The 22,678-nt window shown below is 38.4% G+C and overlaps 1 protein-coding gene across 1 annotated transcript in view; it reads left to right on the forward strand.

Moving 5' to 3' along the window:
- Window positions 1–22,678, forward strand: part of NELL1 (neural EGFL like 1) — a gene marked incomplete in the record, with an annotated part of 909,119 nt that overhangs the window by 429,586 nt on the left and 456,855 nt on the right. The window contains 1 exon segment of the mRNA XM_027771205.1: window positions 2,021–2,146. Coding sequence (XP_027627006.1) covers window positions 2,021–2,146 — 126 coding nt within the window.

Here is a 22,678-nt window from a genome sequence, read left to right on the forward strand (position 1 = left end):
GGTCCAGGACTCAAACCATGGTCGGCTACATGGGAGTCCAGTGACATAGCCATAACGCTAACTGCTGGTCCCGTCACTGTGTTCTTCTGATAGGGACATATTTCTTGCTTTATTCACCTGAGACTCTTCTTTTACTTCTAGCCATTGGGAGATGTATTCACTTTGGAATACCTCTTAAGAGAATGTTTCTTCGAATAGGAGCAAGTGTGTTTCCCTTTTGCTGTTGACTGAAGACTGCCAAAGTCTCTCTTCTGTTGTGTTTAGCAATGTGATCCAAGGAGGAATATTCTGGCTGACAGAGATAAGGGTTTCTGGCTTGGGGGTGCCAGGGCTGGAGCTGGGTCGGGGACCCTGCCTCTGTCCCTTAGGCCAGGGGTCTCTCAACATACTTTTCTTTAAGAAATAAATGCATATCATTTATTTTGTTGAGAATATTCATTATTACATATCACATGGATATATCAAACGTCATAAATATGTACAATTGTGGCCATTTAAAATAAAATATATAATAAAGGACTTGATATATAGCTTTCTAATGATGCAGTGTAGCCATTTTCTTTTAGTTTCTGTACATTTGGGATATTAAGAATTCAATGATTATTTTAATGGAAACATTATACTTGACTGATCATTTTCAAGGTGCTTTCATGAAGTAAATAACAGTGAATAAAAGATTGAGTTAAAATCTCTCAGGTCTAACAGGGTGACTTTTTACTACATTTTTAACCTCTCTGAACCTCAATTTTCTCGACTTTAAAAGGGAGATGTGGGTCAGTTAGTGGCATGGTGGTTAAGGTGGTTGGATCACAAAAATCCTGGATCTGGCAGCTTAAAAAAAACACACTGGTACATGCATGCACCCAAAATCCCTAGAGGAGAATGAAGGAGAACGGATTATTGCATGGCCATCCCCCCTGGGGATGATTTCTTACTTTTCTTCTCTCTCTGTGTGTCTTCTCTCCTGTGAGCATACTTGCCCTATAGAAAAATAAATAAACAAAAAATAGACAGCAAGGGGTAGTGTTTTCACTATGCTTATGGAATTGCAGGTGGATTAAATGCCGTAATGCTTTTAAGGATAGGAAGCATTAGGTCCAGCACTGATGCTTTGGACAAACTGATGGGGATACTGGAACTCAGTTAGTTAAAAGTTAGTCACAGATTAATAACTAGCAGAGCCAGAACTAGAGCCCACATTTTTTCTCTTGGATTCCCATGTTATTATAAAATCCATTTCTCTCCCTAACCATCACACATAAGCAGTCTGAGTCAAATGAACCTAAATACATTTTTTGAAACATAACCTCTAGAAAAGACCAAACTCTGTACTTAAGGTTTTATTATTTGAATCCTTATCATGAAATTCTATGAGAAAGCAGGTGATGGTGTGACCTCTGTCCCAAAGCAAATAATATCTTCTGTTGAGTCAGCTCATTATTCTATCACATGGGCTAGATCTTTAGGTCAAGTGATGAAAGACATTAATTTGCATCAGATGTTGGCTGCCACCTGTGTTCACAGTGCAACATGAGAGAAACTGACTGCACCATCATTTTATAACAGATGGATTAAAGCATGTCTTAATATTGTACACAAGCAGAGAAGGGCTGGATTCTCTTGATCTCTTTGATAAAAACAGTACCACGCACTGTGGACACCTAATAAATATTAATTGGCATCAACTCAGTGGATGCCAGGCTCCTTCAGTTTGGACATTTAAATGGAGTATCCTCCTTGGTGAAAAATTAATAATAAAAGATTCAGTCTTCATACATCTTGGGTTCTTGACTGTTGTGTCTCACCATGTATCTTTCTAGAATTACTTTTAGCTCAGGCTGGGATCTAATGCCCCAGCTGACTTTGCACTTAAGCTTTCAAGTTTAATTCATGTTGCCTTTTCTCTTGTCTTCAGTGGGCATTTACCTTTTGTAATTTCATTGCAAGATGCTTACGCTCTGGTTCAGTCATTCAACTAACCGATGTTGCTTCTTTTCTTTTCTTTTTTTTCCCCCTCCAGATATTGATGAGTGTGCAGCTAAGATGCATTACTGTCATGCCAATACTGTGTGTGTCAACTTGCCTGGGTTATATCGCTGTGACTGTGTCCCAGGATACATTCGTGTGGATGACTTCTCCTGTACAGGTGAGCATTGAGCAAGGTTGTTTTTCTAGTCCACCACTTCTCTGCACCATATTTGTGTTGTTATAGTTGGTTCCTAATGCACTAGGTGCTGTTTTTACTTAAATCATTCTCTTTCATTATTTTACCCTCATATTTTAAGAAAAGAGGTAACAGTAAAAGAAATTTTATCTGGAGAATTGATTTCTACTCTTAGTATTTCTGCCTGTGTGTGTGCCCATGCATGCATGGGTATGTGGTTTGAAACTGAAGTCTTAGTTGCCTATAGTAACACTGAGGGTTGTGGAGATATCAGTTTTAAAAATAGAAAGCAGCAGCTATTTCCTTCCTTCATGATGAATTGTTTTAGAGTATAAGAAAATGTCTCCATTGTGAAAAACAAAGATAAATTTAAAGAGGTGACAGGAGTCATTGGTGGTCACGAATCAGGCATATGGGAGCCAGGAAAAATTTGCATTACAATATATTTATTGTAAATTTCTCACCTCTTCTTCCTATGTCACTGTGCTAAATACTGAATTAGAACTCCAGGGACAGTAGTCACTGCCTGCCTCTGTGTGAGTAGTGCTGATTTTGTGGGGCATTTGGTTTAGATTTTCAATTTATTTCCAGTAGTGTACATAAGGACATGAAGAATATATTGGTTAAGACTGATAGAAGATTCCAGGTTTTGAACCTTTTAGTGTTTGGATCAAGTGGGTTTAAATGTTCAGTCTGCAACCTATTTAAGAAAAGGGCCCCTTGAATCTAAGATATTAGTCATCTTTACCTTGCTATGTTTTCTGAATGTTTCTCTCCATTCTAATGGCATTGTCATATAAAACTGCGTTCTTCACCCAGAATGTAATGATACTCTTTTTATTCTACTGCTGATATATTTTATTTTCATTTGCGAGAAAGTGTGTGCATTTGGCAGAAAGAGAAAGGAGAGGGAGAAAGCACTCCCAAGCGGCCATGGCCATGCCACAATCCCTTTTCTTCCATTCTCCATTTTGGGCATACACACACCCATATGCCCAGCATGTCTGTCAAGTCATCAGGGCTGTGATTTGAACTGCTGGGTCAACCACTCCTAGAAGAAGCTTAGCCACGAGGCCATGGGGCTGGCCCAGTGCTACTATTGCTTTTAATGTATTTTGCTCCTGAGTAATGTTTTTAGAAGTGTAAAAATTTACAAAAGGTTGGGAAACATGTTATTATGTCCACATTTCTTTGCTATCGATGATTGCATGTTTAGGTAAAGGGTTGGAGAGTTCAAACTGATAACAGATGTCTGAGGGACACATAAGGATGAATCCCATTTATCTATCTTTTACATATTACATTAAAATTTCTAGGAAAACAGAGAGAGTAATTGCATAAACTAGCATGCTAAGATCTAAATATCTAAAGAGGTCAAAATCTTTGGGCCTGTAAACACTGTCTAAAAAGCTATGAAATTATAGGTAACTATTACTTTCTTCTTAATAGTAAATGTAGCTCTTAACTTACTTTAATTCTAAGATTAAAACAAGCCAGTGAAATCCTCCCAACACACTGGCACCACATCATGCAACTCAATAAACTTTAATTAAGGCCCTGCTGTGTGGAAGACCTGGTTGAAATTATATCGGAAGGCTCACCTCTGCTCTTATTTCCTCACTGAGGAAGGAAGGCAAGAGCTGGTGCTTGTTGAATGTCTATTAAGGACAGGTGCTCTGCGTGGCAGTTTATATATGGAACAAGATGGAAAATGTATTATCCTAAGAGCTAACTGAATTATTGGGTCGTTGAAAAGTTATGATGTATTTTTGCATAGAAAAACAGAAAAAAAAATGTCATGACTTTTCCAATAACCCAATATATTTAGAATGGGAATTGTGGCATTTACAATAAAAAGAAGGATTTGGGTATCAGTGGACACTTAGATATCCCTTCCCTACAAAAAGAGTTAGTAGCTCTGCCAGAAAAATCTACATACCACATATGTGAGTGCATGGGCACAGATACACACACACTGAATTTATTCTGAGAGGGAACTGGAATGCTAGAAAGAGCGAGAGAGAAAAATAAGGAAGAGGAGAGAGGAACCAGTCGGAAAACAAAAGGTTGCTGTGGAGGACAGAGGACCAGCAAAAACCATCCTGTAGGAGGAGAGCTGGAAGGATTTTTAAGAGAAGGTGGGCCAGTGAAATCCTCCCAACACACTGGCACCACATCATGCAACTCAATAAACTTTAATTAAGGCCCTGCTGTGTGGAAGACCTGGTTGAAATTATATCGGAAGGCTCACCTCTGCTCTTATTTCCTCACTGAGGAAGGAAGGCAAGAGCTGGTGCTTGTTGAATGCCTATTAAGGACAGGTGCTCTGCGTGGCAGTTTATATATGGAACAAGATGGAAAATGTATTATCCTAAGAGCTAACTGAATTATTGGGTCGTTGAAAAGTTATGATGTATTTTTGCATAGAAAAACAGAAAAAAAATGTCATGACTTTTCCAATAACCCAATATATTTAGAATGGGAATTGTGGCATTTACAATAAAAAGAAGGATTTGGGTATCAGTGGACACTTAGATATCCCTTCCCTACAAAAAGAGTTAGTATCTCTGCCAGAAAAATCTACATACCACATATGTGAGTGCATGGGCACAGATACACACACACTGAATTTATTCTGAGAGGGAACTGGAATGTTAGAAAGAGCGAGAGAGAAAAATAAGGAAGAGGAGAGAGGAACCAGTCGGAAAACAAAAGGTTGCTGTGGAGGACAGAGGACCAGCAAAAACCATCCTGTAGGAGGAGAGCTGGAAGGATTTTTAAGAGAAGGTGGAGTCCCATGAGGTCCTTCCATTGTGTTGCCCTACAGTAGGCAAAGTAAGTTTCCCCATGACCCTGCTATCATGGGTAATATAGCATCCTACCCACCCAGGATGCTGGATGAGAGCCAACCCACTCTCCCAATAGAATGCAGGCTAACATGGTAGACAACAGAAATGGGACATGTTTTCATAAGGTGTTAGGACCTAGGAGCAGAAGGAACCATTATAAAGTAACTATTCCTGTCCCTTCTACTGCCCCCACCTTCCATGTACACATATTAATACACAAACAAACATCTCTGTCACTATCGCTTCCTTCTAGGAATTTCAGGACTCTTAAGGGTTTTGGACTTCTATAGGTCATGAAAGTAAGATATTTTTCTTTAGAAAGCCTTCCTTTGATTGCAGATTTCTGTGAACTTACTGCTCCATTTTTATGCTTCTCTTCATAGCAAAACTTCTGAACTTTTTTTGTGGTTATTGCCCTCATTTACATTGATTCATCACATATGCCCTCCTCAACTCCCTCTAGACTTTCATATTTTCCATTCCATGGGCACCACGTTTGTCAAGGTTATCCATAAACTCAAGTTTGCTAAACCTAATGTTCTTATGTATTTTAGCAGCATTTAGCAGAGATGGCTACACCTTCCTTTTTAAAACATATATTTTAACTGCCAGAGGGTACGTGTACTCTCTAGAGACAAAGAGGGAGAAAGCACTCCCACGTGGGACTTGGTCATGCCACAATCCCTTCTCCTCCATTTTCCCTCCTTGTCAGGATTTTGGGCACACATTCACATGTGCCTAGTATTTTTTTCAAGCAACCAGGGCCAGAATTTGAACTGTGGTCAGCCTTAACCACTAGGCTTCTTAACTGTGGCTTCCTTAATGACCAGGCTACAGAACCAGTCCAAAACATACTCTCTTTTGGGCTTTTGTGACATCATATTTCCTAGTTTTTCTTCTGTTTCACTGACTGTCCTTCCAAATTTCTCTAGTTATTCTTCCTCTGCTAACTCTGGAAAGGCTCAAGTGTGCTCTTCTCTTGTCTACCCGTATGTTCTTTTAGATGTCTTTTTTATTTTCATTTTTGGAGCAGTTTTTGCTATAGGGCGTGTGCGCTCGCCAAACAGAGAGAGACAGAGACAGAAAGCGAGAAATCACCCCCCAGGGGGGATGGCCATGCCGCAATCCCTTCTCCTCCATTCTCCTCTTGGGATCTTGGGAACACACACACATGCGCCTGGCGTGGGTTTTAAGCCACCGGGTCTGGGACTTGAACCGCGGTTGACTATGTGGGAGTCCAGTGACATAGCCATTACGCTAACTGCCGGTCCCAGTGAGATGGACTCGATGCCGCAATCCTCCAGCCTCCATAGGTTTTTGCCATAGGATGGGCGCCACCACGCCCTCTTTTAGATGTCTTATTCTGTTACTGCTAAATGTAAGTACTTGAGATTTGGTGATTGATAAAGAATAGAGACATATTTGGCATATTTAGAGACATGTTTTCTGATGGCTAGAAAGTCTTAGAGCCTGAGAAGTGTCTGGTCAGCCTTTGGTTCTATTGTCAACAGAAGCAGGGAAGAGATCATGTGTGCAAAGAAAGGGGAAACAGAATTCCCACTTACTCTGTCTCTTCCATACCCCATGTCTGTTAGACGGTGCCCTCCCATGAGACTCCTCATCACTAAATGATCTCACCACCTCTGGGCACTATTAAATTGGGGTCAAATTCTAACACATAAACCTTTGGGAAACATATCATTATTTGAACCATGCTTTCATCAACATCCTATTGCACTGTTTCTTCAGGGGTTCTGAAGCATATGTTCAAAGGGACATTTATACATATGTGTTTCATAGGCACTTCATACTTAACATATGTAAGACAGACTCTTGATTCCCTTCCACCTGCAAACTTCCTCCTCTTCCAATTTTCTCCATTTCAGCATAGGAAAGCATTAGCTCCCCAGTTTTCTAAGCCAAAAATCTAGGGGTTATACTTTATTTATTCTGCTTTCTAGGTATAATAATTATCTTCCATTTTCAATCTATTCATGTTTCATTGAAACTACCTTTTACACCTCATTTGAATTTGGAGCACTTTTGTTCACACCCTTTGTTACCATCCTGGTAGATTTCGGCCATGGCCACCACACAGGACTTTCTGCTCCAGTGTTGCTCTACCATTATCCATTCTTCATGTGGCAGCCAGAGCAAATTTGTAAAATCAGAAATCTGCTTAAAATTCTCATGTGGTATCTCATTCAACAAATTTAAATTCTTATTTTGATATTTATTTTTACATCTCATTTTGATACATAACCCATCTGACTTCCCTCTTTTTTCCCTAATCTTGTGCCATTTTCTCCTCGCTTGTTATGAGGTGTCCACTCTGACCTTCTGTTTTTCTGCCCCCCACCCCCGGCCATTTACAGGCTAGTTTCTGAATTAATGCTTTTGCATAAGCTCTTGCCGATTCTTAGAAGTCATTCCCCCACCTTTTTTTTTCTGTTTTACTTATTTTTTTATTAGATGAACCCCTTTATTTGACACATTAAATATGCAAAGGAAGATATATGAATGGCATAAAAAGAATCACATTCTCATACTACTTGAACACACAGCTGTGGTCAAAATAATGAATTGTAGTATGGACCCCAGGACTTAATGCAGAAATCACCCTGTATAGAAGAGCTTCACTGAATCCAGTACTAGACGTGCTTCTTTATATTCTTCAGCTTCTTACAAATCTTTTTCATTTTCTTATACCTGCGGGAGATCCATATATGCAACTTCCAATCTGTGCTGGCAATGTGGGATCGTCATCCGGGACTCTTGGAGGATCTCTGCCTGCTTTTTAGTGGCATAATTTTCCCCATCTTCAGCTTTCATTTTTTCAATCTCTCTTTTTTTTTTTTTTTACATTTTAAAATACATTCAATCACATTATTTAGTATACAAGGTGATCATTTCAATATGTGAACATTTCTCCCCAGTCCAGTTGATCAAAATGTAACAATACTACCTCCCTGTCTCAACAATGCAGTCTTCCTATCACTCCTGCAAATGTTTTTCCCCAGGCCCCTCTCCTCCACACACACACCACATCTGGCATTCACACCCATCTCTTGTGTTTGTACATTCTTTAGCCCGTCAGTTTCAGTTATAGAGTGCAGACATTCGGTATATATTAAGTGGGGACATACAGTGTCTCTCCTTCATAGCCTGGCTTGCTTCACTCAGCAGTAAGTCTTCCATATTCCACTTTCTGTCAAAAGCCAGGGTAGAAGTCATTCCCTTTTGATACCTGCTATTTATTGTCACTTAGATTTCAGCCTAAAAATGATCAACTTAGAAGAGTTTTCATGAGCAATATAAATAACCAACAATTTTTTTTCTGTTATACCACCTGATTTTAATTTTATGGATATTACTTATCACTATCTGGAATTATTTGTAGATGATTTAAAATTTTTTTCTTCTTCAACCAGCATGTAAACTCTGAGAGCAGGAACCTTTCTCCTTTTGCTCTCTACTGTCTGTTGACTACTAGAAACATTGCCTGGATAGAGCAGTGCTCAATAAATATTTATTGAATGAAAGAATGCATAAAATTACTTGACCTTAGGCAAATTATTTACTTCTCAAAACCTCATTTATAAAATGTTGCTCATATCTGCCATACCTACAGGTTATTGTGAATATCAACCAATGTAATATATGTGAAAACATTAAGCCTGGCTTCTTAGTATGTTCAGCAGTAATGATACCAAACATGAGTAATTAAAATAAAAATCCCCCCTTCCCTTTATTTTGCCAGAGAGTGTATGTGTTTGACAGAAAAAGTCAGACGGAGAGAGAAGGGAGAAAAACCATCAATGGGGAGTGATCACATCACAATCCCTTCTCCTTCATGTCTATATCCTTTTAAATTTGGCTACACAAGCACCCCACCCTGCATGCTTTTCAAGCCATTGGGATTAGAATTTCAAGAATGTGTTATCTGGGGACCTGAATATAATAGCTATGTCACTGGACTCCCATGTAGTTGACCACAGTTCAAGTCCTGGATCCAGGAAAACTTATGCCGGGCAAATGTGCATAAGTGCCCAAGAGCCTGAGAGCAAAATGGAGGAGAAGGGACCTCTCTCTGTCTTCCTGGTGAGCGCACACACCCTATAGCAAAAACCTCTCAAAAAAAAAAAAAAAAAAAGAGAAAGAATGTGGTATCTGGTTCTTTCTTTTTCCTTTTAGATTTTTGCCACAGTATCCTTGTTGGAGAGAGACAGAGAAAGGGAAAGTGAGAACTCACTCCCCAGGGAGGATGGCCATGCTGCATTCCCTCCTCCTCCATTCTCCTTCTGAGATTTTGGGCACACAGACACATACACCTGGTGTGATTTTCAAGCCACTGTGTCTGGGACTTGAACCCTCCATGCCCATGAGTAATTTCATTTGGAATCTGGCTCCTTTAACCACTAGGCCACTGAGCTGGCATAACAGTTGTTTCTTGCTTATGTTATTTATCAATCACCGATGAACAGAGATGTTCTGTTTATCATAACTACTTTAAGATACAGTTGATTAAGTGTTCACTATTGTGAATATCACTAGTCATTCAAGTTAGGCAAGAGAGAGCTAGGAGAACCCATCAGCCATTAGGTGTTCTGACCAGAAAGAGACACAAAACACTTCCATTTACAACTCAGTGACTAGAACTCATCAAGAGCCTCCATCCAACCACAAAGAGATGAGGAAATGGATCCTGTCATATATCTAGAAAGGTAGAGAACCAAAAGTATTTGACAAATAGTACTCATAAATACTGTAGTCACTGATACTTAGCAGATTCTCAAAAAAAAAAAGTAATTTCTTTTGACATAGGAGCTGTTGATTAAGATAACCTTTATTCAACAGCATTTATAATGTGATGGAAATGGAAAGGTAGTCTCAGAAAATAATTATAATATTAAGTATATCATATTAACTGCTGTGATAGAAATACAAGCAAATTCAGTAAGGAAAGGCCTTTGCCAAGAGGCAGCCGTTGGAATTATTATTATTTTTTTTTTGTAAAAGACTATTGGAGGGAACCAGCAGCTAGCGTAATGGCTATGTCGCTGGACTCCCACGTAGTCGACCGCGGTTCGTGTCCCGGACCTGGTGGCTTAAAAAACTCACGCCGGGCGCGTGTGCGTGCGTGCCCAAGATCCCGAGAGGAGAATGGAGGAGAAGGGATTGCGGCGTGACCATCCCCCCTGGGGGGTGATTTCTCGCTTTCTGTCTCTATGTCTCTCTCTGTCTGTCTGGCGAGCGCACGCGCCCTAGAAATACAAGCAAATTCAGTAAGGAAAGGCCTTTGCCAAGAGGCAGCCGTTGGAATTATTATTTTTTTTTTTTTGTAAAAGACTATTGGAGTTTATTAAAGTGTGTTGGCATCTGGTGACTGGATTAGGTAAGGCTTTATGAGGGGGGGGTATAGAGGAGCTATGAGAGGCAGAGAGACAAGCATTTTCCCAGGAGGTCATTTCTTCTTTGAGCCAGATTCAAGGACCCCCATTAGATACTTTTATAGTAAGCTTAAGTCTCTGAAACTCAGATATTTACTTTCGTGTTCTGAAAATAAGCCTGTTGGCCAAAGAGCACATTTGTAAAGAGCATATTTAGCTCTTTACAATCCAAGATAGATCACGTCCCCACCTCTAATTTGTGCCATTTCTTTATTGACGGAGAAAACTTTCCACGAGGGGTCATTTGTTCACACAGATATCTGCCACTATGTAAAGTATCTTTTCAGGTGTTTCAAATCCAGATGAAAATATTAGATTCTCAGGAAAGTCATGATGTATTTTTCTATGCAATGTGTCATGACGTTCCCAATGACTCAGAATATGGAGAGAAGTTAGCAAGATGTTCCATTATTGACACCGCCCCCCTTTTTTTTTCCTTCTGGAGAGGTTTTTACTATAGGGCATGTGCATTTGCCAGAAAAAAAGACAGACAGAGAGACAGAAAGCGAGAAATCACCCCCCAGGAAGGATCGCCATGCTGCAATCCCTTCTCCATTCTCCTCTTTGGATCTTGGGCACGCACGCACACATGCCCGGCGTGAGTTTAAGCCACCGGGTCTGTGACTTGAACTGCATTCGACTACATGGGAGTCCAGTGACATAGCCATTATGCTAACTGCTGGTCCCAGACATCCCCTTTTTCTAAAGATCATTCTAGTCTCTGACCCAAATTAATCAGTATCTGCTCTCACTGTTCCATTTATTCTCCAATTCAAACTTGTGTCATTTTTTCCCCCTTTTCTTTTGCGATTATGTATTATTTAGCTCTGACACTAACTTTTTAGAAGCCAGTAGTTGTATGGAACAACTTCATTAAACTAAAAATCAGTGAGTTTAGAGATAAAGAAGATACTTTGTGATTCATTGGTTTATTGAATAATTGATTTGCTCATTTATTTATTATTTATTTTTCTATCCACTATACAATTAGTATCTTTCATGAGTGTTAGGAAATATAGCCCCTGAGATTAGTGAAAAATGTCCTCTGAGCTGAGTGAGTTCATAGGTAATGAGGCAACATCTTCAAATGAGGAAATTCAAATGTTCACATATAATGTTCACAAAAGATAGCTTATTTGCCAAATCAATTTCTCTTTTTTTTTTTTTAAGAGGTTTTTGCCATAGGGCACATGCACTCTCCAGATAGAGACAGAGAGACAGAAAGTGAGAAATCACCCCCCACGGGGGATATGGCCATGCCGCAATCCCTTCTCCATTCTCCTCTCGGGATCTTGCACATGTACGCACACACACCCGGTGTGAGTTTTAAGCCACCGGGTCTGAGACGCGAACTGCGGTCGACTACATGGGTGTCCAGCATCATAGCCATTACGCTAACTGCTGGTCCCCCAAATCAATTTCTCTTGAAAGTCTTAGTAAAATTCAGATAAGTATTGGATATTTAATTCTGTATGGTTGCTTGTCCTTGACAAGTTCTAAAGGACCCCAAAATAGCCTTTCACAATCTTGTTAACAACAATATTTGGTTTTTGTTTTTTCAGAAGACTGTACTGAGACAGTCGATTCTAAACGTTATGCTTGAGGAGAAAGACAATGCATTGAATAGAAAAGAAACTTTAGCTTTAACCTGATATTTTGGTGGTTGTTAAAAATTGGAAAATATCCTATCTCATGAGATAATAAAGCTTTAAGAGTTCAACATTGAAAATAATTATCTAGAACTTCAAAGTGTGCTCTAATTTAACCATCACCCCTGAGGGCTTAGAGTTCCCTGACATGACCATGTATTATATATGAAGTTCTATACTTTTTTTTAAGGAAAGTTTCCCTTGACCTTTGATAGGGTGGAACCTAAAATATTTAGCCTTTGACTCTGAAATGTTTTGGGGTTTTGGAATTTGTATGAGTTCAAATTGTTATGTCTCTTACAATATATTCCCGAGTTGTTGTTCTGTGAATTTTAAAACTAGAGTCCCTGAAATTGAGGTCTTATGGTAAGGGAATCCTTTCTCTTCCCAGATTTTTTTCATTTTTGCAATGGCCAACCCACTTGATTTATTGGCTTCAGACTTTAATTTACCTCTAGTTAAACTCTGTGTTTTGTCTGTTTGATAAGATGTTATCATTAGATACTCAGGCGGTTTTAAAGAAGGATGCTTGTGATTTACAACAATAACATGCAGCAATAAGACAGGTACTTGACAGTAATGGGTAAGCATTCATTTTTATGCCAAAAACTTCCCATGAAGGTAAGAAATACAGGGAACAAGTGAGATAACAAACATCCCATGCGATTCCTTTTACCTTGCTAAAAGGATTTTTATTTTCTTCATATTGCCATGGAAGAAACCTTGTAGGAAGTATATGTTCAAAATATTCAGAGCAAGCTTAAAGAGTTAGATATAATAGTCTATTAATTTAATGGTTCAAATTAAGTACCCTATAATGAAAAGAGGTTAGGCAACAGTTTAAATGCTTAGGAGTAAGCTGTTAGACATTTTAGGCTAGTTCTCTGGAAAATGCTTGTCTCCCAAGGTTGACGAAACATAGAACATCTTCAAATATGAGATACCTGATGTTTTCTCATCGAGCAGAGCTGTATAAAGTGGAACTAAAATAGAACATTCTTTAACTTGATAGAATAAAATAGCAATTATACAGCCATTATCCTTCGTTTTTCTGGGTATACGATGGGCTCATTTTGGAATGCTTGTCCTTCTTTACTTTTGACTGTTTGACAGTATTAAGGGACAAGTTATAGAATAATTTCTTTAGTCTCAAGAGAGGTGATACAGTTATAGGGGGAAAAATGGTCATGGGACTTCATATTATTTTTGATTTGACTTTAAAATGCTCTATCAAATGCTTTATAAAATGCAAAGCTACTTTTCTTTTATTAAATATATAAGAAACTGTTTACTAAAATGTTGAATAATAAAAAAGTCAAAATAAGACATGTAGCTTTGGTTATTTTTTTTTTTGAGAGGTTTTTGCTATAGGACGTGTGCGCTCGCCAGACAGACAGAGAGAGACATAGAGACAAAAAGCGAGAAATCACCCCCCAGGGGGGCTGGCCACGCCACAATCCTTTCTCCTCCATTCTCCTCTCGGGATCTTGGGCACACATGCACACACGCCCAGCGTGAGTTCTAAGCCACCGGGTCCGGGACACGAACCATGGTCGACTACGTGGGAGTCCAGCGACATAGCCATTATGCTAACTGCTGGTTCCCTGATTTTTTTTTTTTTTTGAGAGGTTTTCAACTTTGGTTATTTTTAATCCCACCTAGAAGGTCATATGATAGTTAAGACATACCTACTTTTTGTTTTGACTTGTTTGTCTGGAATTTCCTTTTTTATCTCTTCCTCATTTAAGTAGATAGTTTGCTTTTTGTCAGCTCTGTCCCCTGCTTTCTCTTCTACCCCACTAGAGGAGGAACATGACTGTACCAAAAGCAGAATTTTAAAATCCTAATCTGTTAGGGCGCAGATTCACAATCCTCACCTTTAGATAGAATCACTTGGGACATTAAGGGGGGAAAAAAAAAGTGGATGCCTGAGATTTACCCTCAGAGGTTTAGATTTTCTTGGACTGTCACTCACCTTTGGTGTTCCTCGTGAGACATCTAGGTGATTCTTATGTGTAGCCAAGGTTGCGAGCCTCCACTTTAGCACAGACCAGAGAGGTTGGAGTATGGAAAGGCCCTTAGAGGGAGATGAGAGGGAGAGCAGTGGTTCTTTATATTACAGACTAGAAAGAATTCCCTCGAACTGGTGCTAGGAGATATGACGTTGGGGAGGTAATGGAAGCAGAGTCTTGGAAGATTTTTTACTCTAGAAAGTTCTCTCTTCACACTGCACTTAGACATGTGTGAGAACAGAGGCTTTAAGGTATTTCTATAAGTGAAGCCTCTCCAGGAGATCCCTTGGAATGGCTGCCGGAGGGTCTGAAAGAGCTCTAAAGGCAAACAAGGTGTCTGCGTGTTGCCCTGTGTGTTCCATGGACCAAAAGCCAGACTACTTATTTCCCTAGTGCCTTGGATATTTGAAGTCCTTTAGAGCTATGACACATTCTGACAGAGGAGGTCACTCAAAATGACCAAGACATTTTCACTGCCCCACTATTCCAGAATAATAGGCGCTCAGGATTTCATGAAGTTAAACTGAAGAAATTATGGATAGCTGCATTCCATAAATGTCTCTGTAGCTAGGCTTTTTACTCCATTGCATATTAAAGTCAACAAAAAGAGAAAACAGGACAAAAACTAAGAGACCCCTCTAAGAAAACATAAAGGGTTTGGTTTTTCCAGGCCAATTTTGGTTTCCCATATGATATACTGAAAGGTCTAAAAACCAGATTTTTATTGCATTTAGTAATAGTAGTGTTAAAATAATGCTAAGATTTATTAAATCCAATGAATATGTCTTAGGGAGGAACTCAAAGGTTATTTACCTTGAAATTTCATGACGAAAATAAGTCTGAAGGGTTGTCCAGTATTTGGCTTTGCTAGGAGTTTACATGGGAGTTTCTTTTCACTCTCTGTTATTAAGGATCTGAACTACCCTGGTGACTGCTAAACAACCAGGATAAATGATGGAGCTTGCCTCAGGATGTTTGTGGACAAACCTATTAAGTACTGTGTTACCCTTGACCCAAATTCATCATAAAAGACTTGTTAATATTTCTGTACACTGTATTGTTTGCATTGTGCATTCAGAATCACAATTAAGCTTTCACATAAAGGAATTTGATTAAGCATGCTTTAGTACTTACAAAATTGTCGATGCTAGTTTTCAGCCCTGTGATAGTCACGTACAGGTTGTATAATAGAAAGAGCGGACACACCTCTTCAACAGCCCAGCATCCTATCTCACATAAAGGGACTTCAAAAATTTGTGGAAAAAAATGAAATTAAAGTACAAGTTTATTTTAGTGTAAGAAATTTTGAAATTCATTTATAGTTTTTAGATATTATGCATTTTCCATGAACTCTGTGAAGATCCCCTTTATTCTTCATTTCCATCTAAAGATCTGGTTCATACATATGTAGTCATTTCCATACTTTCTCTAAAGTGTCATGAGGTGTTAGGATTTGGTTTGCTTTCTCTAAAATAATTGAGAACATATACTACCTATTCTTAATGGAAGCTCTAAATTCTCATAATTAAAGTCTTGTTAAAATTCTACTGTTGGTAAGCTGCGCATATGCCTTGAATTGGAAAGCCTTTCAAGCCCTCTGCTTTCTTATCAGTATATACAGTACACGTTGTGAGTGTTGTTAAAGAAGAAAGTGATATAGCGTATGTGTATCAGTTCAGGTGATTTTATCGGAAAGGATTTAAGAAAAATAACAAACACATGATTCTACTGGCTTAAATGACAAATGCATTCTCTCATAATGCACAATCTACAGGGACAATTTTCCGGAGTTAATTGTCCCATAGCATCATCAGTGACACAGATTCTTTTCATCTTTCTACTTTGTTATTTTTAGCATAGTAGTTTTATACAACAACTTTCTCAACAATGACATATAAATCAGAAAGTACCAAAGTAGTTAATTAATTAAATGAAAAGATAGAGAGATAAATGGTCTCAACTTTCAAAAGTGTCTGCAACAACTCCAAACATCAGATTGTGACTTTTTCAATGTACCAAAGTCAGAAGGGAAAAGATAATTCCTTTCTTAGCATCTCTACATTTTAAAAAGTTAGCATGCAATTGTGTATATCTGTAGGGTGATAGTGTGATCTTTCCAGTATAATACCACATGTAATGATTAAATTAGGATAATTCACATACCAATCTCAACCATTAGTCATTACTTGTGTTGAAAACATTCAAAACCCTACCTTTTAGTTTCTTCAATATACACAAGTTGTGGCTCTCTGTTCTTTTCACTGTATTTAATAGAACCAGAAATTGTGGTCAGTGGGCAGTTGTGGTGGTTAAGGTGCTAGTTTCCATGTGGCTCACCACAGTGCAAGTCCTGGAGCAGTGGCTTGAAAAATTGCAAACAATAAATAAATGAATGAATAAATAATTATTTAAAAAAAATAACACCAGAATTATACTTCCTTTCTGTGTGTAGTTTTGTTTCTGTTCATCAGCATCCCTCTGTCTACTCTGTCCCCTCAGTCTCTCATCTTTTCCAGCCTTCAATAGACATTCTTCAGCTCTCTACCTCTATGAGGTCTTTAATTTTTTTCAGTATCCACACATGAGGGAGAACAGGTGGTTTTTCTCTTTCTGTGCCCATTTTATTTCACTTAACATAATGTCCTCCAGGCTCATGCATTTTCTCCCCCCCCCTTTTTCTTTTAGATTTTTTTTCCCCAAAGGGCACATGCACTCACGAGAGAGAGAGAGAGAGAGAGAGAGAGAGAAGGAAAGAAAGAAATTACTTCCCCTATGTGAAATGGTCATGATGCAATCCTTCTCCATTCTCCTCTCAGGATTTTGGGCACACACACATGCCCAGTGTATTTTTCAGGCCACCAGCTCCAGAAATTGAACATGCAAGGTTGGCCATGTAGGATCGAGCTTCCTTAACCACCATGCTTCATTTGGGCCCTACATTCCCTTTTTAAAGACCAAGAATTGGAATATTAGAAACTTTATCCCTGCAGATTTATTTTCATGTCTTATTGAAAAAAATAGTTTGATCTATCTATTCATAAAATGTAAGTTGGAAAGGTAAATAGACTTACCTTGAATGGAGATTTATCTCAGGCTGGGTCAGAGCCCACTTGGCTAATTTGTATCTAAACAAAACGTGGGTCTTTTGTCAAGGAAATAGATGTGTATGAGTGTGTGTAATGTGTAGATCCACAATTACATAGGTAACTGACAGCATCTATTAGAATATGTTCAGAGCTTTGCAAATATTTATTCAAGCTTAAGAGTAATAAAAATGTAAATTGAAATGCCAATTAGATACCAATTATACTACATTTGTGTATGAGTATGTGTAGATTTACAGGGAGACATTGTATATTTACATATATGTCAATCAACCATTTCTGAAGATGGTTCAGGAAATACTTTCATATATTGCTGATTGGAATGCAAATTAATACAACCTTTCTTGAGGGTAATTTGACAGTGTGTATCAAAAGGCCTAGAAATATTTATTTGTAGTAACTTATCCCAAGGAAACAATCAGTCACAATTATTTATATAAGAAGACTTTTATGGTGGCCATTTATTCCATTAATTATTTATAAAGAAAAATAGAAGCAGCCTAAATAGGAAATTTGATGAAATGAATTATAATATATTCCTTCAGTGGAATATGATGCATATTAATATAATGTTTAAAAGACTATGCAGTGTCAATAAAAATTCTCACCATATAAGGTTTAAGACAATGTGAATATTATTTCAATTAAAAAAATAAATAAAATTTATGTATAGGTACACAAACACACACATACACATTGCATAAATGAAAACAAAGACAGGAAATGTTCTCTCTCCCCACCAAATACACAGGTAACAGAGTGGGTAATTATGTATAATACCTTTCCTTTACACTTCTATGTATTTTCCAGATTTTATTTGCATAAAAATGCAATGCCATGAACTTGCATTATGTTTAGTTATCAGAAAAGTGTTATTAAAATTTGGAAAGCTGGGGCAAGCAGGTGGCATGGTGATTGAGATTCTAGACTCCCACATAGTCAACTGCAGTTTGAATCCTGAACATAGTAGCTTGAAAATCACACCAGACATGTGTGCCTGCATGCCCAAAATCCCAGGAGAAAATTGGAGTAGAAGGGATTTTAGTATGGCCATCCACCCTAGGAGGTGATTTTTCACTTTCCCTCTCATTATCTGTCTCTAGTGAATGCACACATCCTGTGGCAAAAACTTAGGGGAAAGTAATTGAAAAGCAGAAAATGCTAGACAAGGGTGACATTGAGTTGTTCTCTCAAAGTCTCCTAAGTCTTATTCCAATAAATTTTTTTAAAGAAGATGGAATGTTTTTGACTTGGTAATGTTAATGCCTTCATTTTTAGTGACAGTGCGTCTGTGCTAAAGAGTTTAAAAACAATGGCTTTTCTTCATCATGTCCTGGAGAATTTGGATGCCCAATGTGGCCCTTGCAATAATGATGTTGTCTCAGTTAATTCAAGCTGCTATTACAAAGTACCATGAAGTTGGGCGGCTTAGGAATGGTAGAAATGCAGTCACAGTTCTGGTTGCTGGGAAGCCCAAGATCAACACAGCAGCAGATTCAGTGTCTGGTGAGTGGCTGTTCTGATGACATCTTCTGACTGTATCCTCATGTGGTAGAAGGGATTAAAGATTCCTCTGGAGTGTCTTTTATAAAGGCACTAGTGACCTAATCACCACCAAAAATCCCTACCTCCTAAAACTATCATCTTCGGGCTTAAGATTTTAACATGTGATTTTTCTGAAGACACAGACATTCAGGCCATTGCAAATGCTATATTTCTCATTCGAGCTGCCTATCCTTTGATCTGATAGTTTCTACCACCTTCTTTCATAAGCCCTTCAGGCAGGATTTCTAGAATCAAGGGAATCAGTTCAGACTTTTCCGTATTAGGGCCAAGACTAAGAGAAATACTGAAGGGAGACAAAAGACTCAGGATTTCTATAGTAAAACAACCACTGAACGAGAGTCAAGGAATGCAGATTCCAGTCTTGCCCTGCTAACAGCTTACTGAACAAATGTCACCATGTCAACATTTCTCTTAGGCTTTGAAAGACTAAGTTTTAATTAGCTCATTGGTTTCTGGTGAGAGGAACTAGGATTCCACATAAGATTTCTTTTGAAAAGAACTCAACTTCTTTTTCTTAGAAAAAGATAATTTTACTATTACTTTTCTAATTCTGTGATTCTGTAAGATGTGGTTCCTGACCTCTGGGAGATTATGGTCTCTTTGGGAGACATAAAATTTACATTTAAGAGGAATAATTTTATAGGGCACATAACTGAGTGCCCATTTGTGAGGTATGGACAATAAATGCCTTAGAAAAGAGCTTGGTACTGGGAGAGAGAAAGACATTACTAAGTGGGAGAGAGAATGTGTTTCGCACCTTCCTTTACGGTGTCTGAAGGGGTTTTAGTTTGATGTTGGGTAAGAGTTGGTGTAAGACCATTGAGAAGCAATATGCGGTCTGGTGCTTTAGAAATACAGGGTACTTCAGAAAGGTCATAAAAAGTTGAATTAAAGGACCAGTTTTGGGTTGGCACTCTAGCCTGGAGGCTCCTTAGCCTCCCTTGAGCCATATCCTGCATGATTGACTGTAGTTCAAACCCCAGTGCCAATAGCTTGAAAAACATGACTGGCACATTTACATATGAACCAACCCTAAATCCTGATAAGATGGAGAAATGGAGGGGAAGTGATTGCAGTGTGACCACACCCCATTGTGAGAGTGCTTTCTCCCCCTCCCTGCCTCTCTTCTCTCTCTGGCAGGCACATACTCTCTTTGGCAATTAAAAAGAATTTTTTTTAAGTACGAGTTTAGATTAATGCAAAAAAATTTGAAATCTATGCATAAATTTTTCATAAAGTAAATTTCTTATGAAATGTTTGAAGACCCCTTTTAGACCCGTCTCCGTGTTCAGTGATCTACAGTATGACCTGACTTGTGTGGAAACGAGAACAGAGGGTTCAGGGTTCCTGCCCCAACTCAGACATTTGTGAACTATATCAACTTGAATTCACTTCAGGGAAATAGATGTACCTTCCTCTCAGAATCTCGTAAGGAATAAATTAGAGAATATTTGTAAAGTGCTTAGAAGTGGGTTTAGCACAGAGTAAATACTCAGTAATTACTGACAAGACTGTCTCTATTTTATGGATGAGGGATCTAACTAACATAAAGTTCCAAGAGGTTAAAGGAACCCATTTATACCCAAAGGCTAGAAAATGGTGGAGCAGTGATAGGAATGCAGGCCTTCTAATTCCAAAGGCTCAAAGGCAACCTTCATCCAGCACTTTGAAAATACCTTTAAATGCTAATGCAATGTGGTCTGCAGGTGCTCAACAAACAATAGCCATTGTTGGAATGAAAGAAAAAGCCTGGATTTGGGGATAAATTTCCATATTTGGGGCAGATTTCTTAAGTGCTCCATGCCTCAATTTATAATGCCAGGAGAGAAGATAGGGTTTTAAGGTTTAAGCAGATGAAAAAGTCCAACCCAATGACTGACTTGTAGTTGGTGCTCAATAGAAAAGGCCCAAGATCTGTTCACCAAATTTTCTTCTTTCTCTTCCGCTGACCAAATAGTTCTTGAAACACATAAAAGAATATCAGGGCATTCTGAAATACATTTGGAAAGTTGCTTGCCATGAGAAATCTATTCTACATAGATAGGTCCAGATTATCTAAAAACATGAACCTGCTGTGAAACATTTTACACTGACGGGTAAAGTGGGCTTCACAATAGAGTTTATAACTAGCAAAGAATACATTTCTTTATAAAAAGAAAAATATCACCTCCCAGAGTCGTTAGTTTGTGAATTTCTGTAGAACAGAGCTTTGGAATATGTTGTATAAGCTCCCTTTAAAAATGTAAGTTGTTACCCAAGACTAGAAATGCCTTAAACTGTGAACACCTTTGACATTTATCAGCTCTGCTGGTTAGCATCCAGATAGTCCTTAGGGGTGGCCATGGGTCAGATTGTCTTCAAGAAATGAATGGAAAGTCAGAAAGTTGTGGGACAGAGAGATAGGTTATTGTCTGTTGAGGATGATGTGTATAGTAGACTCAACTGGATTAGTGAGCAATGTACACATGTTGGAATATTCACTTTGCAAGCTAAGTGACATATGTGATTGAATGTGTCAAAGAAATTGGGAAAAAAAAAGAAAAAGAAAGAAACATAGTCTAGGTTGGGCACCAGGATGGGGTCTATGGCAAACGTCCTCAGAGGAAATTTATAGCACACAGAGAGGCATATAAAGAGAACAGCAAGCTTAATAAAATTATAAAAATTCATTTTCTTATTATAAAAGTAACATTAGTAAATTCAGAAATATAAGAAAATTTAATAATCTGTAATTTAGCTCTTTAAAGACTACCCATAGTAACATTTTGGATTATTTCTTCTTTGTTTTCCTATGCTCACATCTGTATTCTACACTGAGGAAATTACACTGATTAGCAGCCAATATTCCATTTGTTTCTACTTATTTCATAAGCATTGACCAAATGAGTAGTAGTTACTTCAAAAATATAATTGTGGTTGAAAATACTCTCTCATATGGAGACATCGCCACAGCCTTTACCGTATTGGAGAAGTACTGACATCCAGTCGCCTCTGTGCATTTGACTTTATCAGATGTGTGCACATTTCCTGCCTCTGTGATGATGGTAATCATTGTTTTGCCTCACATTGGGTGAGGAATGTGTCACCGAACAAAGCTCAGGCCAGCCCCGCACAGAAAACCTCTATGCCTAGGGATTCATGAAAGGGGAGGAATCATAGCTTTTCTGGTACAATTTATTTGTTAGGGAACACTTAAGGGAAAAGTAGGATGCTAAAGAGATGTATAATCTTTACAAATGCCTTGGTATGTTGTGAATATCATACATCATTATTGTACATAAAGCCAATTTGTGGGGCCAGCAGGTGGTGTAGTGGTTAAGGTGCTGGACTCCCACATGACCAACTGCAGTTTGAGCCCCAGACCCAGTGGCTTGAAAATCATGCTGGGGGTGTGTGCATATGTACCCAAAATCCCTAGAGGAGAATGGAGGAGAAGGGATTGTGGTGTGGCCATTACCCCTAGGGAGTGATTTCTCTATTTCTCTCTTGTCTCTCTCTGGTGAGAGCACATACCCTATGGCAAAATAAAAACAAAAAAAAAACTTTACAAAAAAGAAATTGTACCTAGGCAGTGCTGCTCCAGTGAACTCCTGCCTTGTTTATGGGCTGCGTTTTTCATATTTATATTTCCTGATTGAATCATTGTCATTTAAAATTTATGGTATTTTCTATATCAACTAGTGAATTTTTCCTTTTTAGCATTAATTTTCCCATTCTGATTGATAAGTTGAGTATAGGGAAAGCATTAGAATATCAGGAGTTTCACATAGCTGGGATGTTAGAGACACAGTAGACAGTAGAAGACACCTTCAAATTAAAGTCATTTGAGAGCCTCCCTATTGCCTGGTGGTGTAGCAAATTAGATCCTGTAACGCAAATAATGG

This window comes from Tupaia chinensis, unplaced genomic scaffold, assembly GCF_000334495.1.
Source record: "Tupaia chinensis unplaced genomic scaffold, TupChi_1.0 Scaffold000196_1, whole genome shotgun sequence".
NCBI classification, from domain to species: Eukaryota; Metazoa; Chordata; class Mammalia; order Scandentia; family Tupaiidae; genus Tupaia; species Tupaia belangeri.